This window comes from Thermobia domestica, chromosome 16 (assembly GCF_964235325.1).
Source record: "Thermobia domestica chromosome 16, izTheDome1.hap1.1, whole genome shotgun sequence".
Lineage (NCBI taxonomy): Eukaryota > Metazoa > Arthropoda > Insecta > Zygentoma > Lepismatidae > Thermobia > Thermobia domestica.
In genome coordinates, this window is record NC_137469.1 from 11,170,993 (window position 1) to 11,198,657 (window position 27,665).

Below are 27,665 nucleotides of genomic sequence, written 5' to 3' on the forward strand. Positions count from 1 at the left end.
ATCCTTTGTATTCTAAGACAAACAAAAAATTACCTTCAGCCTTTGTACAGCTTTCTTTATACCTTTGAAGGCTTATTTCTATCAGGCTTGTCAATCTTGAATGTTAACGAATCCTTGCAACAAGAACCATGCTCAGTGTACTCAGATAAGTGTTCTGCTTGTAGACGAATACTAAACAAGAAACTACGGGGTACCAGGAAGAATGCGTAATGTAATAAACAGTTGATGTCAACAGTTGCAGGATTTTGCTGGCATCTAACAGGGAGATCGGTAACTTCTAAAAATGCAATTTAAAAATTCACTTTCCTTCAAGATTTATCGACTGAATTAACGGACAAATGCAGGTGACCGTTATCCATTAATATGTTAAAGGATAGACCCCGTTAACCAACTATCTTTTGCAAAAAAAAAAAAAAAAAAAAAAAATTCAAAAGTTAGCTTTTGTTGAAAAGATGTGTGCAAGTGTACTAACGGACAAATGTGAATCACCGTTACCCGTAAAAGATGTTACCAGATTAACTCCATTAACGAACTAGGCAAGACAATCCCTCTAGCTATTTATCGCCAGAAAAATATTTTTTAAAAAATTCGCTTCCGTTCAAGAGTTATCGTGCGAGTAACAGACGTACCCTAACAAAACAAAATTACAGGTCCTACTTACGTGATCCTAATAATTGTTTTCAAGGCCTTCCGTATAGCAGGGGCGGAACCAGGACGGACTTCTGGGGGGCGGTGGGTTGTAATACTCCTACTTAGAGCTTCTTTGAAGAGCTCCAAACTCTTGGATGGATTTTATTTATATATAAAATAAAAAGTTTCCTCTTCTGGGGGGGCAATCGCCACCCTGGTTCCGCCACTGCCGTATAGTGTATAAACTTGGGTGGCCAGCAATTATTACCTTATAAACTGATCACTGAAATTTCTGGTTTCAGAAAAGCTTTGAAAAATGTTACTTTCTTATTTAGTAGCATTTTCTAGATGTTACATGACTAACTTTCTACATTTATTATAATTAATCTTCAAACGCTTGAAATTATTTGCAAATAAAAAATTAAATGTGGAGTGAGCATAGAGATGATCTGATAATTTATCTAGGTAGGTGTTAGCTCAAGCCGAAATATCAACAATTTTTATTTGGTGTACATCAACTTACCTATATAGTAAGCTACAACAAAAAAAAAATTACATTCATATATCAGATATAGTCCATTTATTCTTAATCTGTGAAGGAACTAAATATTCACCTAATTCCAGTAGTCGAAGTGAGGCGGTATGCCATACCGCCTCTGGTTTTTCAATGATGATGAAGGCCTCTGGTTTCTAAGTGATCAAGACATGCCATCACTGCTAAATACCTTTAATAAATCCATTTTATACACAGTAATTGACGAACAGCTTTGCACGCAAAAAGATTTTATTTCTTATGTAGAAATAATTTCTAAGTTAATAACAGCAAGGTATATGTTATCTTTTTCCAATCTTTGGATTTTAAAAATGAGGTGTCTTCAAAGAACTTCTAGTTTATATTTTGATGTGGCATATTGAACTGTTTCTTTCTGATGCATATGTATGTCTTCTTGCCTTAATGCATATAAATGCCAGTTTCGAGCATGGGCGGATTTAGGGGTTGTCTGCTGTGGGGTCGTATCTTCCGGGTATTTGAAATACCCCTCAGTCGAGGGGGGGGGTCTTGGAGTTTTCCTGCAGGAAATTAATATAAAAACTCGGTTTTTGAGAATTTTCGTGTACAATTCTCTATAATAGAAAATAAGGGGATTTTTTTCAGAAAGTTGTTGGTCGGGGATCAAAGTTTCTTCATATCCCCGTAACTCTAGAGAAGTTCTCTAATGGTTCTCAGTCATTATATAAATAAAAATACAATCTTTCAGACAATATACCCTCACTGTATTTCAACATTTAGATAGCCGATATGTCGAGTCAAAATCGTAATAAAACATACCGTCTCTGCTTTTTTCACTTCAAACACTGCCTAATTCACATTAGTATCATCCATCAACGATAATCCTCATACTTCATATAATCTTATTTGTTATTATACCTGCAAAATCCTCAAAGTATCTTCGTACCAAACATCAATTATCTATATCTTATATATTTATTTATTTGCACATACTCATAACCATTTTCCTTCGAAACAGCTAGTGTCACATTTAAAAAACACTTTGTGCCAATATATTGCAACAGTAGGTTGTTTTCTTGTTAAGAAATTTCAAGAAGAAACGAAGAATATTAAAGTTTGCGTGTTTAATCAAGGATCTTGTAAAATTAAACCATGTGTGCCCCTCAATTATGGTGAAGTGTATGTATGTGGCTCCAGTGCAGTCACGTTCCATGTTGACCAATGAGTCGAATCTTATGTAGTTCTTAATAGAAAACCTTCATCTTTCGTTTCACATTTTATCATTAAAAAGAAAAACTAGATTGTTTCGTCCTTCGTGTGTGTGTGTGTTTTTTTTTTTTTATTATTATTATTTCGCCATAGCCACAAGATTTTAAAAATTCCTAACGTCCAACGGAACTATTAATTTTACATGTCTCTGTATTTCCCTTCCCACACAACCTTAAAATAAAATTAAAATCTAGAATGCAACTAAACTCTAAACAACTAAAACTGTTGACTCTATTTACGCCCCGCCGTTCGTTCCTTGCAGAAGCTGAACACTTCGTATGATTAGTACTCATGTAGATTTCATCCACAACTACATTTAAACTAAATTCAATAGGTGAATTTCAAGCAGCGTAAATTTCAGAGTCGCAAGTTACTGAAAATTGGGATCTTTGAGTTCACAAGGGATTTAAAATTGAGATCTTGAGGTCACAAGTGATATAAAATTGGGATCTTGAGGTCACAAGTGATTTAAAATTAAGATCTTTGAGTCACAAGTCATTTAAAATTGGGATCTTTGAGGCACAAGTCATTTAAAATTTGAATATTGAGGTCATAAGTAATTAAAAATTGGGGTCTTATAGTCACAAGTGATTTAAAATTGTGATCTTGGAGTCACAACTGATTTAAAATTGTGACCTTGGACTCACAAGTGATTTAAAATTTAGATCTTTTAGTCAGAAGGGTTTTGACGTCAAATGATCTCTAGATCGCACGTATTTTGAAGTTGAGATTCCAAGTGTTTTCAAGTTGATAACTAGGATTTGCAGGTGTCTTCAGATTGAGATATAGGGATGGCATATATCTTTTGATGTTTAGGGACTACAAGTGTATCAAGATTGAAATCAAGAGAGCAGAAGTATTTTAAAGTTGAGAGAAAGAACAACACCTGACTCATGAAATTAAAATCAAATCTAGAGTCAGGTGTTTTCAAGTGAAATCCAAAGGCCCCAATTGTTTGTAATTGATTTAGGGACCACAATTACTTTGAGTTTGTTAGAATGAGGTTGAATGATTAAGACACTGCGAGCGGTTAATATTGAGCAGATACAAATGATAGTGGTAGTGTAAGTTGGAACAAACGGCTTCTGTGATGTTGCAAACCTTAAACCTATGATTAATAATTATGTTGGAAGCAATAGATAAACTAGCAAATCTAAAAAAATTGATGTATCTCAAATGCACTGAACTTAAATATATTTAGATAGCTCTACTGACATATTAAATGTTCATCAGATGACACTAATGAGGAGATATCAGGAGTGGACAAACTATCAACTTTCAAATCTAAGCTCTTAATCATATCCTGTATATATACCGAGGGGTCCAAAAAGTGTACTCACTGTTTGCTAGTTTACATCTCGTGACAAATGTGACTTGATGTGACAAATTTTACCACTCCCCCAGTAGTAAAAGTCCAAAGATGTCAAATCAGAAGACCGAGGCAGGTACTGAACAGGACCTCTTCGACCAATTCACCATTCAGGAAGTGTTTAATCGAGGCACAACCTTGACATCTCGAAAGTAGTGAGGTGAAGCTCGGTCTTATTTCATGTAAAAAGCTCTTCACCGTACAGCTTTTGGGTGGTAGGCAGAATTCTTGTCTGAAGCATGTCAAGATACGCCTCACCAATTACGGAATTACGGTACCCTCTAAGAAGAACGGACCAATCACCACACAGCAACCCCCGGTAGATTCACTTCCCTGTCCACATGAGCGTGAGGATTTTCAGGAGCCGAGTAGATACAATTGTGGCGGTTCACAGTACCGTTAAATTTGAATTGCGCCTCGTCAATCCATACAAACTTCCCTGCAAATTACACATCTTTGCTAACCATATGCTGAAACCATTGACAGTATTAAATCCTTCGACCGAAGTCGTCCTGATTCATAGTGTGTGGCAGTCTTGGAATGTTCCACCTTCCTCTTTGTCCTCTTCAAAATGCGTCTTATGCGTTCAGCAAATGATAAGTGCACCTCAGCCAGTGTTGTTACTCGATTGTCTTTTGCTGCACTGGCTAGTTCACTGGCTCGTTCCATAACCAATCATCCACTCACGCAAGGCATAAATTGCCAGCTCCGCCTACCACTACAAAATTAATACCTTACACTACACTACACACTAGATTAGTGAGTGTAAATCTTGTTTAGAAATTGTTTAATTAAGAACAGTGAGTACATTTTTGGACCCGTACATATATGTTCTTATGTGTGCTTACTATAACATTTCCATTTCAAGTGTGCCCTCGGAAAATATGTGAAACATACTTCGGTCCCACTCCCGCCGCTCTCTTAGGGAGGAAAACGCTTTGCTTCGGGGAAAGAAGTTAATGGCCTTAGCTGTGTTGCCAATTTGTCATTCAGTCGTTTGGTCTTGGCGAGTGAAGATCGTAGGCTACTTAGAATGGCCAACGAGACAGTACACAGCGAAGTCCGTGAAATAATTCATTGTGGCAACCCTGTCTGCATTCAACTATTGAAGGATCTCGGGCAAAGCAACTTTTTCCTCTTCTTTCGAAGGACATACGGGAAATCACATATCGACAGTAGCGCCAGCAAGGGCACAGTTGAAATAGAAAGACCCTACCAGTCTATATACTGCTTATTAATTGCAAATGCATGTATCTGCGTTTTTATGCGAGGGAACGAGAGAAAAAGAAAATAGCACTTACCAATACAGTTTCTGGGTCCAGCACTAAAGGGAAAATAGGAGTATGGATGTCTTCCTTGAACTTTCTCAGGAAGAAAATTATCAGGATCAAATTTATCCGGATTCGGAAAGACGTTTGGGTTCCGATGCGTTGAATAAATATCTACAAGAACATTTGATCCACCTGGTATTGTATATTCACCTATAATAGTAATAAATATAATAATAATAATAATAATAATAATAATAATAATAATAATAATAATAATAATAATAATAATAATAATAATAATAATAATAATAATAATAATAATACGATAGTTTTCGGATACATAATACTTTCTAAAGTTAATATTTTAAAGTCATGTTTTTTTGCATCAACTCATAATATTATTCTAACAGTATTGTAGGCTACTTTGGGATTTGGGAATTACAAACTGTCATTCCGATATCCCAGAATATGGAGTGGACCCCAATCTTTGACAATGTAGTGAGCAAGCTAAAGACTTGCGGGCGGTTCCCGGTAGGAATTCCTGTAGTTTGGATTCACGATTTTACACAACTTTGATGCTAAAGAGATATGACTAACACTAGATCTGTCAATGCTCAAGGTCAATCCAAAAAGATTTTTAACCTCGAGGGGATTTGTGTAGTACATCTATAACTAATGGTTGCAATAAAATCAAAGATAGAACATGTTTCTCGGACCCTGAATTCATATTAAAAAGTCATTACTCGCTGTCTTTCACTGTTTTGACTCTATGAAGCTTAACATTGAACTAGAAATGCTAATCAATGTTTAATATTAACCTATACATTTCTAAACTTCGTACAAAAAATGGAATATCCTGATATATCACACATATGGGAGGCGCCATTTATGTATGAGTTATACCATTTTTTTGCGATTGATTAACCATCCCTTAATCTAGATCGGCTGAGTACTTTTTGCTGCAGTGAAGTGCAACTGTTACATTTATTTCCTGGGAAGGTTGTTCCTGTAGTCGAATCAAAAATTTCAAGCTTTTGCTGCACAGAAGTTCAAGCGTTACACTTGTCTCTCCCTGGGAAAATTCTCCCTGCAGTCGATCACTAACAACTTGCAAGGCCTTCGGCATTGTTCCTACCGATTTCCTTGTATGCCTTTTATTGTTTTAACTTGGGCTTAAAAGTAATAGAGACTGACACCATTCAGCTTTGTGACCCCTGAAAACTACGAATTCGACACTAATCTCGGTCATTTTGGGCATTTGATTGGTCACTCTTTACACCCCTTTCCAATTGTATCCTTCCTAATCTTCTAATGGCGTTAAGAATATCTTACTTCTAATATATATATATATATATATATATATATATATATATATATATATATATATATTTGTGATTTATTAACCACCCCCTTAACCTACCTAGGTATATTCAGTAGCACCTTTTCAGACCTGACACTTCTTATTCTCCTTCTATATAGTAAATTTCAACTCGATCAGTGTGTACATTTTGTTGTAAAAAAAAAAAAAAAAATGCAATTGATGAATTCCTCAATCCCTGGGAAATTTATCCTTGCAGTCCAATCTATAATTTATTTACGATCAATTTGTTAATACTTTTCAATTTGTTAATACTTAACATCTTTTACATATGGTTAATTTAATAGTATTTAATATTTAATAATTTTTGTATATGATCAGTTTTATAATTTTTAACCATTTTTGCTATAACATAATCTCTTTCCAGCCTTAGAAAAAAAGTAGATGTAAACAAACCCACCTACCTGAGTACCATTGAGCCGATGACCAGTGATTGCTTGTTGGTCTCACTGCACTAGTATCCTACCGCAATATACCGGTAATCCCTACTAAAATAATATTTCCAAATAAAGGTATATGAATTTATGCTGCATTTTGTGATAATAAATGAAAATATTTAACAACAGATGTAAGTTTATTTCAACCTCACCCTTACTTGGACATATAGTTGAGTTGATTTTAGTGTAGCGTCCTTTTCAGCAGCGAGGCTATATGAGACGTGGACCTACTGATTAACGTAGAATCCGAACCACATGAGCTCCCGCCGGGAATCGAACCTGGGTCTCCCACGCCATACTTGGATATATCTATATAGTATTTACTGCTCAAGAGTATGCATTTGCGCGCCGACCCCGCTCATTTGAAATTGTAGAATGCAGTTACATTTCGACGATGAGTGACAATAATTCATCTCTTGTTAAAAACACAAAAGGGGACAACAGGAACAAAGGCAACCTCGTTTATATAACGATTTAAGAAAATACATATTTCCAACATAGCAGTAGTCAGTGTCAGTGCGTTAATTATTTTCGAACTAACCGTATCCTCACTTTGGAAATTATGCGATGACAGTAAGCTAGTAGACAATCTCACTTCAGAAAGACGTGTGCGTACCGGAGTAATACATTTCGTTTTGTTTACGTCTACTTTGTTCTAAGGCTGGAGAGACTTTACTTGATGCTGCCTAATATTTTTTAGATAGTTTGTTAGTGCGAATACTTACCAAGATTTATCTCTTCGGAAATATACCTAATGAAGAATCCAACACTGGGATACAATCTCAGAGATTCTTTGATACATCTTTCCAATAATTTCATTTCAGCCAACTCCTCTGGTTTTGGAGGACGGTCCTTGTCCCCTAAAATATTACTTAGTTCTTCCACTAATTTTTCCTGAAGTACAAAAAAATTAAATTTACAATCATGCATCTTCAGTAGTGGCGTTACATTATGAAATTTTATATAAAATTTTGCTCTAAAATTTATTTTCTGAGAACGACAAAAAGACACTTGTGATAAAGTATATTTCTGCTATGATCAAGAATGACAACCATAAATCAAGCTGGACAAGGGTCCTGCAGGATAAAAAAGAAACTAAATAATAATTTCTCTTTGGTCCGTAGGTTACTGTCAAAATAACAGAAACCAAAAATTGCAATCTTTCAGTTACAGAAAAGTTCACAGAACACAAGTATCAATTCTATTTGCTAGTATAATTAGATGACATTGTATCTCTGCTGCAAACGCATTTGAGAGCATCTGCAGAAACTTAAATGTAAAAACTTTTACCCCATTTTTAGAGTAAGCTTAAGTCACTGTGAATTAGGAGAATGAACGTATAATCTGCAACTGTGCCACGAATTACTCTTAACAATATATTCACAACTGAGCATCTCTACATTCATAAGATTACGTTCCTAAGTTCTGAGCAGTCGTGGGAAGTAACGCTTCCTAGTAACCCGTTACAATTTTTTAAGTAACATACCTAGTTTGCGTTACTTTTTTTGCGGTGCAATTGGGATGAGTAATTACAAGATATGTAGATCTATTTTTATTTGGGAAACAAATGATTCTCCCTTGTAAGAGGATTTCTCAAAATGGAGTAATCGAGCATGAACTATGTCAGTGACCGACAGTCGGTCACCGACACACAGAGAGACAGATAAGATATTAGTGCCACTTGCTGTTTTTGGAAGATGAGTACAGTCTCAGGAAAATTACGTGTACTGATTGCAAGCACCTGGAATATTTTGTCATAGATTTTGACAGCTCCAAATCAATACATTGAGTGAGTGAACTGCCAGTGAAATGGTAGTGTAGTTTACTTTAATTGGTATTGTTTTATGAAGATGGAGAACGAAGATATTTTACCGTTCGAATATTTGAAAAAATACTTTTTCTCAAAAGCTTAGAATGATAGCGGACAAAATTTGAAAGTAAAGTGTCTGAAGTGTCCCGGTTTGAAATATTTATCAAGAGCCAAGAGTTTATCCGCAAATTTGATTAAGCATCTAAAGGTAAGTTTTTTCAGTAGTTAAATTTCTAGTGCTGAAGTGTCCCGGTATGAAATATTTATCAACAGCCAAGAGTTTATCCGCAAATTTCATGAGGCATCTAAAGGTAAGTTTTTCAATAGTTAAATTTCGAGTGCTAAAGTGTCCCGGTGTCAAATATTCATCAACATCCAAGAGTTTATCCGCAAATTTCATGAGGCATCTGAAGGTAAGTTTTTCAGTATTTAAATTTCTAGTGCTGAAGTGTCCCGGTGAGAAATTTTTATCAACAGCTAAGAGTTTATCCGCAAATTTCATGAGGCATCTAAAGGTAAGTTTTTCAGTAGTTTAATTTCTGGTGCTGAAGTGTCCCGGTGTCAAATATTTATCAACAGCCAAGAGTTTATCCGCAAATTTCATGAGGCATCTAAAGGTAAGTTGTTTTTTTTTTTTCCAGTAGTTAAATATCTAGTGAGACCGAGACAGCACACACACAAACATTTGAGATCAGGCTATTGTCCAAATGTTAATCACTTGTTTACGCGTGCTGTCAATGATATTATATTAATGCTTTCTTCAATACAAGAAAGAAGTTCTATTTATCAGGAGAATTAGACAGAGATCGGGAAGATCTGCTTGCATCCAACTTACGGGTACAGGGATATTATCCTGGCATTCGCCTGGTAAAAGTGAGGAGAAAACCAAGAAAATTTCAAGTGGGATGGCCAACTCGGAGATAGGAACGAGACATCCCAAATACGAAGAACGCTTTTATTAAACCACTTCGTTTGGTGTTCTTATTACTTGTGACATATATGAAAAGTTGCATGTTGGGGAGAATCAGAATGTCCAATAATAATAATAATAATAATAATAATAATAATAATAATAATAATAATAATAATAATAATAATAATAATAATAATAATAATAATGGTGGTGGTGGTAGTGGTGGTAGTAGCAGTAGTACGGAAATTTGAAATAATATTTTTTTTTTTTTTTAAATATTGAAAGTTTCGAACGATTCTACTTTCGAAGTAGGGTAACAGTTACTTTTCTGGGACAAGTAACACCTTACATTTTAAGAGAAATTAAAGTAACTTGTAAGGCGTTACATTTTTAAAGTAAATTATCCAACACTGGTTCTGAGATAGGCATAAGCATCTGTACAAAACTAAACATCAACACACTATTTACTCTAGAGATATTTATTAATTTCAACTCCCACATTCCATATATGCGTATCAGATTCTACTCGGGCTCCAACTAATTCTCTTATAATCATATTAATACAATGAGAGAAAGAGATTTCCACTACATGAGAGAGCATACGAGATTCCATGAGTTCTAATCCATCTTGATCTGATTGTGATTCTCCATGATTTGTTCTACAGTATCTATCCTAACAATCAATATTCTAAATAGAGACATATGCCAGTATTAGGTAACGTTGTGTGTCCGTAGTCTGGTAGTCTCAATTCCAACAGCATCCAACAGAAATGAATGAGAAAGGCTCAAAGTTGTAAATGGTGTGAAGACAAGAAATACAGTTTCCTGTCTCGTCTCGTAATTTCTCATCGGATTCCCGTCTCGTCTCGAGGCTTTTCTCAAGGCCAAGTTGAAATTGATGGGGTTTAATTGAGCTATGAAGTACCGGGACTAACCAAACTGATTATTCCCATACCTTTTATCTGTAGTAGTATCTCATTTTGTAGTTGGTCGAGAGCTGTGTGATGAAGAATGAGTGTCAGGGACCATGGCCAACTCATTTAGAAAATGTACTTTGCCTTGACGATGAATGGCGAACGAGCTATGTTAAATATCTATGGAAAGACGGCGAAAGTCGATTGCTTGAAGATGTTATCTTAATGAGGGACGTTTGGTGAGTGACTCTTATCGTCTCAAATTTTTTGTCGTCCGATTTTGAAAATGTCTGTACAAAATTTTTAGCTCGAGTTACTTAATTTCATTTAGTATCAGAATCCTTCCCTGTCACTAGAGTATTCGTTTTCAAATCATCAAATTGAGGAAATAGAGTATAACTTGCAATTAAATCGTCACAATAGTTTTTAATCTTTAATTTACGTGCACGCTAGCGCCATCTATTGACATCAGACAGGCAGAGCACGGAGCGGAACGGTAAGTGTTAACTATTATAGAAATGAGTGTTACTCGTAGACTGATATACTCTATTTTTAGAACGTGGAGTAGCCTTTGGTTACATGGAGACTCTGCTCCCAGGCCCCCGTATTTGCTCGACTTATGTCCCCGCACCTCTTAATCGCAAAATTCTATCGAATTTCAAGTTTCTTTCCCAATTTCAACTATCTAGAAGATAAGATTTTGTATCCCAAGAAAACGCCCATTTAAATAACTTGGAGATTTTCATCCCCCCTTTGGACTCCTTACACACTAAAAATATTCACATTTGGCAATTTTCCTGTGGGTTAGTCCCGGAAGGCTACAATCATGCAAAATTTCATTATTCTAATCCTGCAAGAAGTACCTGAACATTTTGGGATATAGTTGTTCCATAAAAAATAACGGCAAAGATTTTTTACTACCCCTTAAAACCACTCTAAAGTTGGAAATTTTTATTTTAAGTGATTTCCATACACCAAAATAGACTGAGCAAAGCAACGTCTATTTTTAAAATAAGAAATGTGTAACAGTTTCGCGAACTTACTGAACATTAGCGTGCAGCGAAAAAAATCAAATTTTCGAGTATCGAATTCTAATAGCGCTCAAAAGTTCCGTATTCGCATGCTAATAAATAGAAAAATAACGAAAACGTTCGCACATTAGATCTTCAGTTCGCGTAAATGGCCTAAAGTTTGAAAAAAATGACCAAAAGACACCAAAATTTACCTTAATCCGAAAAAATCAGATTTTCGAGTATCGAATTCTAATAAGGCTCGAAAGTTGCGTATTTGTGTGGTAATCAATAGGAAAATAACGAACAAATTCACACTTTGGTTCCTCAGTTTGTGCAAACGGCCTATAGTTTGAAAAAAATTACAAAAACTCACCAAAATTTATCTTAATCCGAAAAAATCAGATTTTCGAGTATCAAATTTTAATATGGCTCAAAAGTTGCATATTTGTGTGCTAATCAATAGGAAAATAACGATAGTAATAGAACTTTGGAACTTCAGTTCGCGGAAATGGTCTGAAGTTTGAAAAAATGACAAAAAAACCACGAAAATTTACCTTTACGTAAGAAATATACAGATTCCTTTTTCTTTCTTTTCATTTGTATAGCGTCCAAGTACTTTATTTTAGTTGTGTGAGGTGATGTTTCTTAATAATTCGTTAATGTAAGTAATTTTATACATTTTATTTTCATTTGAATTCGCAGCTCTCGTTTTTTTTTTTTTTTTTTCATGAAATGGCCCAGAACTCATCACGAGGGGTGGCTGCAATTCGAGTTCCACCCACATCCTACACAACTCTCCTATAAATTAGGATGTACTAAATTATATTGATTTAATCAAGGACGTTGTCTTAAATTCAGATTATTTAAAATCAAATTTTGGCATGGTGAGTATTGAGAGCAAAGTTGCTCTAATGTAGCCATCTCGTTTTCTAGTCCGCACACTTTTCCTACAGACTCTGTGACATGTTCTACGCAACTTTCAACTTCCTGAGTATCGCATGGAAAATTTAAGAAGTCAAACTCATGAGCAGACTTATCATGCACAACTGATAAGATAGTATCTTTTGTCAAGCTTTAGAGCACTGGAGGGGGCAACAGCTTACATTTTCTCCAAATCTATCAGCTCACTGTAGTCCGTGGCATCAAAATTTATTGAAGGTGCCATAAAAGTTCTAACAGATTTCCCCTTTGGATCTTGATTTCTTGCCTCTAGCACTCTCCTGTAATCTAACTCTGGTACGTGTTGTCTCTCATCCACTGTCATAGCCAACAAAATGTTCTCTGGATGACAAAAGAACGCGTTTTTCTCAATCACAGGATCGATTATTCTTTTTTGTTTGAACTGTCTTCAAAATATGTTTAGATGTTTAGGTCCATATTTCACTGACTGATATCTCTCTATGTCGAACCAGACAGAAGCATATGTTTTTATAATGTAATTTACAAGCACTTTGAGTTCGTTTGTAGAATGTGTTTGAGAAACGTACAAGTAACACCCGGTTTGCACATATCAGCCATGGGAAGTAACTGAAAGGTCCAGGAACTCTTATAGCTACTATCTGGAGCACACTGTCCTGTTTGAATTGTTATGTTAGAACTTTTATGACACCTTTAATAAATTTTGATGCCACGGACTACAGTGAGCTGATAGATTCGAGAAAATGTAAGCTGTTGCCCCCTCCAGTGCTCTAAAGCTTGACAAAAGAAACTATCTTATCAGTTGTGCATGATAAGTCTGCTCATGAGTTTGACTTCTTAAATTTTCCATGCGATACTCAGGAAGTTGAAAGTTGCGTAGAACATGTCACAGAGTCTGTAGGAAAAGTGTGCGGACTAGAAAACGAGATGGCTACATTAGAGCAACTTTGCTCTCAATACTCACCATGCCAAAATTTGATTTTAAATAATCTGAATTGAAGACAATGTCCTCGACAAAATCAACATAATTTAGCACATCCTAATTGATAGAATGGTTGGATAGGGTGTGGGTGGAACTCGAATTGCAACCTCTTCCTCGTGCCGAGTTCTGGGCCATTTCAAACATTAAAAAAAAGTTGAGAAATGGGTGAAGAGCTGCAAAACCATTATGAGAATAAAATGTACAAAATCATTCCCATTAACCAATTATCAACAAACATGATCTCACACAACTAAAATAAAGTACTTGGACGCTATAGAAATGAAAAAAGAGAAATTTGTATATTTCTTACGTAAATGTAAATTTTGGTGGGTTTTGTTATCTTTTTCAAACTTAAGGCATTTTGTGCAAACTGAAGATCCAATGTGTGATTATTTTCGTTATTTTCCTATTGATTAGCACGCAAATACGCAACTTTTGAGCCCGATTAGATTTCGATACTCGATAATTTGATTTTTTCACATAAAGATACATTTTGGTGTTTTTTTGTCATCTTTTTCAAATTTCAGGCCATTTGGGCGAACTGAAGATCCAAAGTGGAAAGTTTTCGTTATTTTTCCATTGATTACCCCCGCAAATACACAATTTTTGAGCCCTATTAGAATTTGATACTTGAAAATTTGATTTTTTCGCTCCACCCTGCTGAACATATTGGCTTTATCAGACACTGATGAAGCCAATATTTTCAGTTAGTTGGCGAAACTGTCACATATTTATTGTTTTATAAATAGACGTTACTTTGCTCAGCAATTTGTATTTTAATGTAAGTTATTCAACATAGCAAAGCTAGTACGAATCAATTAGTTAAGTTATTTTGTTAAATAATTCTATAGAAAACGTACAAGCATACTGAATTTCAAGTTTTTATTCCAATTCCAAGTACCTAACATATGACATTATAGGTTCTTAAAAAGAAAGGCCTATTTAAATAACATATGGAATTTCTTTTTACCCCTTTAGACCCCCTAAAAATTAAAAATATTCTTTTTTGGCAATTTTCCTGTGGGTTAGTTCCGAAAAAGCTACAATCATGCCAAATCTCAACTTTCTATATCAACCGCAAGTACTCGTTATTTTATGTCAACAAAGTTAATGTAGTTACGATTAGAATTGTAAGAGCCGTAGTTCCTTTCATTAACGTTAACGTAAGCAACAAATTTGTCGTTAAGTACCTTGGCAATAAATCAGCTTGTTATGATACTAAGGAGGAATTTTATTAATTAACTAATAAGATATAACCGATAAAATCAGGTGGTTATACGTCAGAATTAGTGTAAGAAGCGATTTCCGACCTAATGTAGTATCAGTGTTATCTTCGGGCGAATTCATTTACAATGAGACAACACATGAAGATAAGCTTCCTTCCTCTCAAATTTGTTTATAACTCTTGTATGATTAGTGACTGAAACAAGTTTCTATGGAAAAATTGTTGAGTCGGGTTGATTGAGTTTAACGTCCCTTTCCAGCAGCGAGACTATATGAGACGTGGACCTACTGATTAACGTGAAATCCAAACCACATGAGCTCCCACCGGGATTCGAACTCAGGTCTCCCACGCCAAAGGCGTGTACGCTTACCGCTTAGCCACGAGGGAGCTCTATGGAAAAATTGTGTATCAGTGATGTTGTTTGTCTGTTTGTAAGCTGCATATTCACACTAATCAACTTCACAGATTATCATATTATTATTATTATTATTATTATTATTATTATTATTATTATTATTATTATTATTATTATTATTATTATTATTATTATTATTGAGGACGGTAAAGTCCTTGAGCTAGGTTGTCGTAGTGTTGTATCCAATGTTACAGTCCACTTTATTGCTTTAGCTAAGGATGTTTTCTTAGCTATTAAAGAAGGAGTAAGGTAGCCAGTTTGTTTCCACTACAATAATTCGAAAAGGAACATCTAAATGAGGACCTCGGATGAATTTCAGGGATATCGGGTACAAGAATTAAATAAATATAAAACCACTGCAGAACTAGATATTTCTTACAAATACCAGTTAGTACGTCTCCGATATGTAGCACTCTGAATTGTTAAAAGATGTATTTGTACGCTTGATGGAGGTATTTGTTACAAAAGACATCTACAAGTAATTCTCCTTTTTAAAGCTTTAGTAGTCCTTACCTGAACCTCTGGATGATGTCCTAACAGAAACATTATCCATGAAATGGCTGTCGAGACTGTATCATGGCCCTTCAAGAGACAGAAGAAAAGACACGATTATCATGTAATCATGTTCGATACAAATGTTTACATCAGTTAAAGAAAAAAACATGAATTTTTTTTAAAAAATCAGATCACTCTAATAAGGTGACAAATGTTTACTTCTGAAGGATGAAAACTGTGTGCATGGGCTTCCTCGGGCTTCTCCCATTTCCTCCCACTTTCTTCATTCCACCATTTTTATCATTACAGTACAACCCCTCAAATCCGAACCCCGGAAATCCGAAAACCCGGCAAATCCGAACACGTTCTCAGGAAAAAAATTAACTACAGCTGGAAAATGAAAAAAAGACAGATTTAATCACACAAAAGTTTTTTTTTTTTTTTTTTTGTTTTAACATATGTAGACTTAATGCTTATTCAAAACGTTATAAAATACAGTTAAGTTTAGATAAAATAGAAAATAGTTTACGTCTACTTACGTATTTCAAAAAATCCAAAACAACGAAATCATTTTAGGTTAACTGGATTATGATTCACACGAAAAATTACAACGCAAGATTAAACAAACACTGATTTTTCACTTGAAGTCAGTTATCTTTAGCTATCGAAGATTAGAAGTACGTAATATTATTTCCCGGGTAATCCGAACGCCCCGAAATCCGAATAGGTTTCAGCCCCAATTAGTTCGGATTTGACTGGTTGTACTGTATCATCATTACAATCTTGTAGCCTTGGTACATAACCGTTGGACGCAAATCTCAAAAGAATTAGGAACTACATCGAGAGTAACAAAATAAAAGCGTATATAAGATCCGTAAATCTTCTAATTTCCAGACTTAATGTCCGAACGTGTGTAACATCCTGTCGCCACCGTGTAATGGAAAACTACGTAATGTAGATATTGTTTATCATCACCAAAGGGGCACTCGATGAAAAGCCGAATAAAACTATAAATTGTGGTACAGTTTCGCAGGAATCACGATGAGCTATATAAATTGGTTTATGAGTTGTGACTGGTTAAAATATTAACGAACTCTTGGGGTGCCCTACATGTTGGTAAAATTTAACGTAATTCAAACATAAAATTATCACCTAATTCTTACCAACAGCAAATACACGTATATACGTATTCATATGTGTTTACCTAATATAAACACGAAGTTATTTAAAAAGCTAAAGTTTTACCTACTCAAACATATACGGTACATATCAGTAAAACTTTTCCAACCTCAAATATTAACATATAAGTAAAGCTTCACTCACTTCAAACATAAGCATATGAGTAAAACTTTACCTATTTCAAATATATGTTCATCGATATAGCTTAAAGTACATTAAGCGTATACATATCAGTAAAGTTTTACCTTCATCAACCATAAACATATAGCAAATGCTAAGCATAACAAAATAATTTACCTATCTGAGTAATAAAGGTTTACCTATCTCAAACATAAACATACACAGAAAAAAACTATGTGGTGTACGTGAAAACGTAGGTTACATGTGTAAATCCTGTAATTTTTGGACTTAGCGTAAAGGAAACGTATAACTGAAAAAGTATATTTTATACGTACTTTCTATTTAAGTGTTCCGAACAAACGTACTTTCCGATCGAACGGAAGAACTGTATATAGGGGGTCAGGATCTCACATACAAATAGATGTATGCAATATATATCTGATGTATTTAAACAAAAACAAACTGTTTGCTGTGCAAAACAATATACTCACATGAAAAACTGAAATTTTGCCAACTAACACCATGGCTTCATCAGACACTATCTGATCTGTGAGATAGTGTCTGATGAAGTCAAAGTGTTAGTGGCGAAACTGTAACACGTATGGGTAACCAGGGCAAGAGTGAACGCCGGGGCAAGAGTGAAAACACTATTTACGGAGAAGTGGCAACGTCGGTAAATAAGCGAATGTTGAAAACTAGTTCGGCATGGCATATGTCAGAACGGAAAAGGAAAGGAGCCGTGTGCATGTAGTGTGAAGAGCATCAGAGTGGAAAGTTTGTTTTAGAAGGAAAGCAGTAAAAGATTCGTAGGTCGTGTCACAGTATGTAATGTAGTTTCAGTTGAAGGTACAAGACTGGAGATATTTCGTGGAAAAACTGTATCGGTTCGTATTTCTTATCAGTAGTACACAAGAAGAAAAAAGTGCTTAGACGGGGGGTGGCGGGCAATTATTGGAAAATGCATGAGGCGGGGCAAGAGTGTACGGAGCAAGCGTGAACGTTCACTCTTGCCCTATGTGCTGTAGTTGGGTAAAGAAAATATAGGAGCCAACATGTAACATTGAGTAAAAAGCACTTGCAGAGGTAAGAGAAATGGATGGCTATAGACTACTAACAAAACGTTTGCATTATCGTTTAGAAGTTCACAGCCTGAGCACATGTTATACCGCATGGGAATGTCGACAGGCAATGTTGCACTGGAACACAAAAGAAGCTAGGAATAGCAAACAAGTAATTCCCATCAAAGTCATCCAACCAATCACAAAGCATCGTTCATCAATCAAATATACCTGTACCGGATGACATGGATATGCCCTGGCAATTCTGTGGGGAACTAATTTTCAGATAACCCAAACGTTGAAATATAGATTTCCTGTATCATATGCAATGAGTGGTCTCACGAACAATATTCCAATTTTGATCAAAGGAAGTCTGTGTACGTGTATGACCACTGTGTACGTATGTAGCACCGCACGTAACAGTTTTGAGACGAATGTTGAGCTGATTCCTCCTATTTTCATTTTTTGTCATTATAACATGTATGATATATTACTGTAACTTTTGTTGGCAGTTCCATTTGTCACTAATATGTTTGATATTTTATAACTTCCTGTAGTTCCATGTAAGCAGTACATACACATCTATGATTCAACGTGTTTCTTGGCGTTTATGTCTACGCTTCTATGTTTTCATTCGACTGTGCAGTGTTGCTCCAACCGTTGTTTACTCTTACCCCATGTGGTGGGGTAAGAGTAGAAAATTTTTCCTTCGCCAAAACTATGTTATTCCTCTGTATCCTCTGCTTGCTTTGTCGCAATTAGACTGTATATGTTATTAGAGATAACAGGCTTTCACATCAAAGAGATATTGCGTCTTTCGCTGTCACCATTCCACCGCAATTCTTTGATTTACAAAACGTGTTCACTCTTGCTCTGGTTGCCCATGTGTAGTTATTTTTTTTTGGGGGGGGGTAAATATATTGTTTTTCTCAGCAAATAGTTTGCTTTTGTTTAAGCATATGCAAAGCAAAGCTTCTACTTACGAAAAATATTACACCTGACGTATGTAACATACGTATACATATGTAATATACGGAAGACTGTTAGATGTATGACATCCAGTAACGGTATGATATAACATCTAACGTCAGTATATGTTAGCATTTAGTAAGCACATAGTAGCATATAAAACATAAGCATATTAGTAAAGTATTATATCCTCCAAATCTGAACACATTAATGAATTTTCCTGCCTCTAAATATTGTCAAACTATGTACGTCAATAATAAATCATTAGTCAAGCCTTGCTTACCTAAAATACAAACACGTTAGTAAAGACTTACCTACCTCAAACATAAACGTATCAACTTCCTCCCGAATGTCGAGGTCTGTGAGAACAGCTCCATCTTGTGAAGCTTCTATCAGAAGATCCAAGAAAGCCAAACGACGTTTTTTAACTAAAAGAAAAAGAGAAATTTCGTAGATTCTGTAAATATAGTTAAAACACAGCCAGTTCCGAGGTGTTGATCCGATTTTATAGTGTTGATCGTATAGATGTGTCTGTGTGTGTCCAATTTCCGAAAGATTTGGAGACACTGTGCCGTAGTGATCTTTATATTGGTATTATACAGTAAAAAGAATACAAAAGGGATTTAATTTAAGATTAGAAACAGCGCTGTTTCCTTCTATACTGTTTCCTTCTATATTATTATTATTATTATTATTATTATTATTATTATTATTATTTTGGTAACCTATTCACCTTCCTTTTTCCTCCCTGTATTCCATTACAGTATATTTTTGGGATATAGAGTTTGGTGTTTTCTTAATTTAAATGATCTGGTATTATGGTTAGTCTTTTGTCAATGTCATGTGATTGCTATACTTAAATTTGATTGGTTGTTTATCCTTCTGATGAAGGAGTTTTGAAATTAAGTGATTGGGCCCGTCACTTGTTCTCTTCGCTAGGTATGTGTTACACCATATGTAATATTGTGTATGGTATATTTTATTTTGTGAATTTAAAGTTATTCTGGGTTTTTCCGTGAGTATAAAAAAAAATGTAGATAGAAAATTGATAAATATTCTAATTGAACCATCAGTTCAAATATTGGTATTGAATTTCTATAATATAAATATGTGTATTTCAAATATGGTTTATGCTGAATATGTCTTGTGATAAGGCAGGAGCCATCTTGGACTTTTACTTCATGCAACATGTGCCTGATAAATTTTTCAGTAATTATAAATTTCTTGTGGTTTTTACATGAATCGAAATTGTTTAAATCTACTAGTGGTTGAAAATATTTTTCAAAATCAGACAAACTTTTACGAACTTTACAAATTCGTTGTTAGATTCAACATTACGTTTATTTTTTTTACAATAATAATAAAATTTGTGAATGCTATCGGAATTCTTTTTGTGTTGTTTATCAAGTAGAGTTATGTTCCTGCAACCTTTGAAGACTTATTATTATTATTATTATTATTTGTTGAGCTTTAGCATACCATTCTCTTTCAGTAGCTTTCATTTTTACGTGCGTTAAGCGGCGTTGTAAACCACATACCTGGGCCGGGAAACTCTTCTCGGAGGGGCTACTTGTTTGGGTAGAGGGAAGGGAACGTAAAACTTTCTTTCCTGATTTTCAAAGATTTAGTTTTTCTGGGAAGGGACGGTAATGGCAACATTACCCACCTTGGCTGTTACAAAAGAAGAGAACAAGTCTTATTTTTTTTATGGTATGCTTTAGAAGTTTAAAGTCAGTTAGTCTTCATTGGTAAAATAAAGCAGGCGGGATTGAACCCAATTCTTGGCACATGTTAGTCAATATCCTTGCTTACTTGTTTATAGTCATCATGGCTTTTGGTGGTGATAGTTCCTTTTTTATGGATGAGATATCACTTTTTAAGGAAAATGAAAATGTAGAACACGCAGAGCAAAGAAAGGTCGAATCAATATTTTTAAAAGAAATTGTTACAATGAATCCAATTGACCAAAGACAGGTCGTAGAAACGTTATCAGAAGGAGAAGCAAAATTACTACTCTATAGATTCCTTGCAGATAAAACAGCTGACCCACAGTCGTCTGTTGACCTTGATAAGCAGGAGGTAGTTAACGTAGCACCTGTGAGTAATACAAACACGGTGCCTGTGGTACCAAGTGTTCATTCACCTTTTGCTGGCTCGCTAGTTGATAAGAATGTGCAAGGTCAGGAATGTAAGTTAACTTCTTCTTCGAATGTTTGTTTTTCAAAACTAGAACAGAATTCCGCAGCTTTGGTACTTCGATCTTTCTTTGATAATTTACCAAGTTGTGATGGATCTAACCCTATAGTGTTATTTGAGTTTGTTAAACAAATAGATGAGTTTCATAATGTAGACCGTTTTCCCTTCCCGGCATTACTGTATTCCTTAAGAGGAAAAGTATCAGGTCCTTTAAAAAATGTATTACTGGAATTGCCTAGTCAGCTTCGTACCTGGGAGCTCACGCGAGATTATATTTTTCATAATTTATTATCGGAATGTGCTATACAATCCATAGTTGTTGAATATATGTATAAGCCCCAAGGCCAGGCAGAGAACTTGAAAGACTTTGTTAAACGTTTAGTCACAGTGGACCGTTTGCTTAAATTAAATTGTGGTGATGAGAGATTAATAAGTTTCATTACCAGTGGCGTTCTGCCTCGAATTAAAGGGAGGTTATTTTATAACCAGAAACCTAAAACTATGAGTGAATTACACCGATTGGTTAACGATTACACTTTTCATGAACTCTATTCTAAACAATTTGATTTTAAGGTGTTCTCTCAAGTAGGGTTGCCAATTGTGAATAAAAACTTTACAAATAAACAAAAACAAAAAACTGTTGCGTGCTTTCTTTGTGGCGGTCCGCATTTGAAACGGAACTGTAGTTTAAATAAAAATTCGTCTTCATCTATGTCGTTTGTTGGAAATAATGAAAAGAAAGTGTGCTCTGTAGAAGATAGTGGGGGCGTTGCCTTGGTGAACCTTAAAGTTGGGGATTTTTCAGTCGTCTCTGCCTTAGATTGTGGGTGCACGGCTAATTTAATTAGTTTGGACCTTTTTAATAAAGTTAAGAACTTAGATGAAGTCCGTGTTAATTATAAAGACTGTTTTCGTGGAAAAACTATTAACAGAGAAGCATTAGTGTTACGTCCTTCAGTGTTGCTACCCTTGGTTATAGATGGATATAAGTTTCAGTGCAAGCTTTATGTGATGAAAAATCTTGAATATCCAATTCTTTTGGGACTCGATTGTTTTCGTCGAGAGGGATTATGTATTGACTTTGATAAAAACACGTTATATTGGACCAAGTCAAAAATAGAAGTTCCCTTAGTAAAATCTTCTCCCCCCTCCCCTCTTACTTATAACAAAAAGAAGTCTGTTGCTGGTTTTTATCCTTCCAGGGAAGGGAGTGTGAGCGAAGCTGCCGCCAAACTTTTCTTGGGAGATTCTTCGCCTCATTCCTGTAGGCCCTGGACTTGTAAGAGAAATTCTGACAACGGAAGTAAACATCCTAGTAGGGAAGATTTGGATGCGACCAGGGCACCGCAGATAAGGAGCCGTAAGCCTTCTAAGCCTACCAGGAGCGACACAGTGGGACTACATGGTTACAGGTACTCTTGCAGCGAAAATTTTTCTTCCAGGACATTTCATTTGCCTTCATCAAATTTAAAAAGAAAAACAAATGTTGCTTCAGACTTTAATTTTTGAAAATAATATTTCAATGTTAGAAAATGAGCCCGTGCCTGGGCCTTCTTCGCGACCTGATACTTGTAACGTAAATGACGAAAACGTCGGTGAGAAACGTGTAAATTGTGATGTTAATAATGTCAATTATGATAATGAAATAGGGGGCGATCCATTGTTATGTATGTTACAGTCAGGTGATGAGAGTAAGTGGGATATTACTGTAGAAGAGAGAAAGAAAATCATTGATGGTATAGATAAAAAGTTATTGGAACAAGACAAGAGTTTAGGGGCTTATGTAGATAGGTTATTGAGTAAATATGATAATGTGATCACTCATCGTATAGGCTGCATTAGTGATTTTGTATACCATATCCAAAGAAAATCAGATGAAGTGATACGTGAGAGACAGTACCCTTTTTCGAGAACTCAGCAGAAGGAATTATCCCATATTATTGAACAATTATTGGAAAATAATGTTATTCGTCCTTCACTCTCTGAGTTTAGATCTCCTTGTTTTCTAGTTAAGAATAGGGATTCATCTTCCAGGCTAGTAGTAAATTTCGCTCGGGTGAACAATATCATTTGTGGAGATGGGGTCCCGTGTCCGAACCTCGACGAGTGTATTAGTTCGCTTTCTGATGCAAAAATTATGTCAATATTCGATGCCCGTCGAGCTTTCTTCCAGGTCCAGCTGTCCCCTGAGAGTAGACAGCTCACCGCCTTCGCTGTACAAGACAAATTATATGAATACCGGCGTGTACCGATGGGAATCTGCATTGGGACACAGGCCTTAATGAGGGCTCTTAATGATATATTGGGAGACTTGAGGGGAAAGGGAGTTGAATTCTACGCGGACGACATTGTCGTATATGGACGTTCTATTGAGGAACACAATTCCATACTTGAACAAGTTCTCTCTCGTTTTTCGAACAGAGGCCTCACTCTCTCTCCCGACAAATGTAAGATATTGAGGACAAAAATTGAATTTTTGGGCTTCTTGATCGAGGACGGTGAGATTAAGATGTTACCCGAAAGGCTACAAGCAATTAGGGATATTAAACCCCCTCAAAACCGACGTGGCCTTGTGAAGATTTTGAGCTTTTTAAATTTCTATTCTCGTTTTTGTAATGACTTCGCGGGCCTTATCGAACCCTTATCGAAAATGCGTTCTCCACGTGAGAAATTTGTTTGGGGTCCCAGAGAGGACTCTTGTTTGGAGCAAATAAAGCGAGCTTTTGAAGAACAGATTATTTTGTCCATCCCCAATTTAAATAAAAGATTTTATTTGCATGTAGATTCGACGTTGAGATCTCAAGCCGCAATTTTGTCTCAGAAAACGGACGAGGGCTTGTTGAAACCAGTTTGGTTTTTCAGTAAGACTTTAAAACCCGCTGATTTTAATAGAACAATATATCAATTGGAATTACTTGCTATATATAATGCGGTGATGCGGTTTCGTTCATTCTTGAGTAACGAATTTACTATATTTACAGATAATAATGCTCTCGTACACATGTTACGTAATCCGAAGAATTTAGGTCGTTATGGTAATATAGTACAGAATTTATTTGAATTTAAATTCAAAATTGTGCACATTTCGAGTGCGAAGAACTTTCAAGTGGATTTTTTGACGCGGATTTATGAAATCAATCCCACGGATGTAGATGTTGATCCTTGTTCCATTAATTCCGCGGAGAATTGTATGTTTAGTCTATGGAGTTTACCTCTGTCACATACCGATATTGTACAACATCAACGAACAGAAGCTGATACTAAAGATATCTATCGGGAGGTGGTTGAACATGGTGGGGAATACCAAGATTATAAGATTGTGAAGGATATCTTGTATCAAAATACTAAGGCGAAATATTCACCTTATAAGGTTTTGGTTCCCCGTTTACTTGTCCCTATGTTATTAAGTTATTATCATTCGATGTTACCCAATGGGGCTCACCTTGGGATTTTGAAGAGTTACAAGAAAATTTCCAAGTATTTTACTTGGAAGAATATGTACGATGAAGTTCGAGAGTATGTGAGAGGGTGCCATGAGTGCCAACTCTCGAAGGCTCGAAATTATCTACCTCAAGGGCAGTTGATCTCAGAATATTGTTCTGAGGTGAATGGCCATAACTACGTAGATTTGGCTGGGCCTCTCCCGTGTAGTTATGGATATCGGTACATTCTACTTTGTCTTGATAATGCGTCTCGATTCCTTCATTTAGTTCCTTTACGTAATGCAACGAGCAAGCTTGTTATCAAAGCCCTGAATGATATTTTTTGTCGTTTCGGATTTTGTCGTTCTCTTACGAGCGATAGGGGTCCGTGTTTTTCTTCCGTAGAATTCAAGAATTTCCTTTTTGGAAATGGAATAAAACATATTAGGAGCTCTCCTTACTTTCCTGGTGGAAATGCAGTTGAGAAATACGTGAGATTAGTAAAAACTAGCCTGAAATCCTACTTGAATGGTAAACAGGAGAAATGGGCATATTTTATAAACCAACTGCAGTTTTCTCTAAATACTGCTGAACATTCAGAGTTGAAATTTTCTCCATTTAGATTGTTTCTTGGGAGAGATCCTATTGATACCTTGATGGTTAAGTGGAAAATTTCCTCTGAAGATATTGATGGCCCTAATAATGCCACTATATGGGAGCAAGCTTTAGAAAACATGCACAAAGCTTGGGAAGAGAGACGAAGGATATATAATAAGCGTACTGTTCCTGTCACCTTTGCTGTCGGTGATCGTGTTTTGATCAAATCACAGCAAAAGTCATCCCTACAGGATAAGGTTACAAAATCATTAGCCTTTAATTGGTGGGGTCCTGTTACTGTGATTGCTAAGCCTACGGCAAATACATTAAAATGCAAAACAAACGATAATAAAATAGTCGTGACGCATACTATTTTAGCTAAGCTCTACAAAGAGCCCAGAAATGTGTGTGGTGGAACCATGTAAGGAACATTGTTGTTTCTTGAATTGTATATTTATTGTTCATGTTCATCATCATTCATTCGCTACTAACCCGTTTCATCATCATTTCATCTCATGCTCATTACTATATTGTATTGTATCTATGTGTTTTGGTTTAAAATGAAAAATATTCTGAAGAATTTTTTTTTTTTTGGAGGGGGATGTTGTGCCGTAGTGATCTTTATATTGGTATTATACAGTAAAAAGAATACAAAAGGGATTTAATTTAAGATTAGAAACAGCGCTGTTTCCTTCTATACTGTTTCCTTCTATATTATTATTATTATTATTATTATTATTATTATTATTATTATTATTATTATTTTGGTAACCTATTCACCTTCCTTTTTCCTCCCTGTATTCCATTACAGTATATTTTTGGGATATAGAGTTCGGTGTTTTCTTAATTTAAATGATCTGGTATTATGGTTAGTCTTTTGTCAATGTCATGTGATTGCTATACTTAAATTTGATTGGTTGTTTATCCTTCTGATGAAGGAGTTTTGAAATTAAGTGATTGGGCCCGTCACTTGTTCTCTTCGCTAGGTATGTGTTACACCATATGTAATATTGTGTATGGTATATTTTATTTTGTGAATTTAAAGTTATTCTGGGTTTTTCCGTGAGTATAAAAAAAATGTAGATAGAAAATTGATAAATATTCTAATTGAACCATCAGTTCAAATATTGGTATTGAATTTCTATAATATAAATATGTGTATTTCAAATATGGTTTATGCTGAATATGTCTTGTGATAAGGCAGGAGCCATCTTGGAGTTTTACTTCATGCAACATGTGCCTGATAAATTTTTCAGTAATTATAAATTTCTTGTGGTTTTTACATGAATCGAAATTGTTTAAATCTACTAGTGGTTGAAAATATTTTTCAAAATCAGACAAACTTTTACGAACTTTACAAATTCGTTGTTAGATTCAACATTACGTTTATTTTTTTTACAATAATAATTAAAATTGGGAATGCTATCGGAATTCTTTTTGTGTTGTTTATCAAGTAGAGTTATGTTCCTGCAACCTTTGAAGACTTATTATTATTATTATTATTATTTGTTGAACTTTAGCATACCATTCTCTTTCAGTAGCTTACATTTTTACGTGCGTTAAGCGGCGTTGTAAACCACATACCTGGGCCGGGAAACTCTTCTCGGAGGGGCTACTTGTTTGGGTAGAGGGAAGGGAACGTAAAACTTTCTTTCCTGATTTTCAAAGATTTAGTTTTTCTGGGAAGGGACGGTAATGGCAACATTACCCACCTTGGCTGTTACAACACAAGGATTGTTTGAAGCCGTATTCATATTAATTGAGTGTATTATTATTATTATTTGAAAATCAAATCGGGTTAGAGAATTTTCGGATGGATTCCAGACATATTAACACAGAAAGCCTAATAAATCCTAACTTAATTAGCAATAATATCCGTCCGAGGCAAACATTCTAATTACTGTTTTACAGTTTCGGTAATTTATGATTGTCTCCATCAGATACGTCATTTTATATGATAAAATGTAGGGTTACATTGTTGAACTGAAGTTAAAGCCCAGAGACAATAGCTATTTGTTATAATTGAGAAGACACATTTTCAGGAAACAAATATTTTTATATCTTATTATAGAGACCGGATGTTGGGCAAAGTGCCTATTCTTTAATATTAAAGATATGATCAAAAATAACGTTTTAAAGTTTATATGTGAGGTTATAGTTTCAATTTAAGCCAATTTTATGTTGCCTATTTTGCCTATTTCACCCATTTCTACCTAAATAATTGCTTTAGTGCCTAATGTTGCCTATTCTTTGCATTTTCTTCAAAATAAGACTTTATTGGAGAATAATATATAATTTAGTATTTCATGAAAGGATTTTTGCCTCTTCCAAGAAATATAAGTGTCTTTTGTAGTGATAAGATGTCGCAAAACTTTGGACTTCTATCTGTACTGATAAAATGCTGTTAAACTTTGGACTGTTGTGTGTACTGATAAGTATATGAAGTTTAAACTCTTATGTGTAGTGATAAAGTGATGTAGAGAATGTATTTACCAAACATACATGGAATACATGTCAAGCTTCGTTTTTCTATATATAATAAAAGAAGATATTAACAAACAGGCATGTTTCTAT

At 35.2% G+C, this 27,665-nt stretch overlaps 1 protein-coding gene across 2 annotated transcripts in view; it reads right to left on the reverse strand.

The window, feature by feature from the left end:
- The window catches only part of LOC145672911 (cytochrome P450 4C1-like), an 80,654-nt gene that overhangs the window by 2,709 nt on the left and 50,280 nt on the right, over positions 1-27,665 (reverse strand). For both annotated transcript variants that reach the window (XM_081742113.1, XM_081742112.1), the window contains 4 exons: positions 19,195-19,304; positions 15,569-15,637; positions 7,591-7,759; positions 5,081-5,260 (listed from right to left, as the gene is read on the reverse strand). In XM_081742113.1, the coding sequence (XP_081598239.1) occupies positions 5,081-5,260; positions 7,591-7,759; positions 15,569-15,637; positions 19,195-19,304 (528 nt within the window). The remainder of the gene's footprint in view (positions 1-5,080; positions 5,261-7,590; positions 7,760-15,568; positions 15,638-19,194; positions 19,305-27,665) is intronic.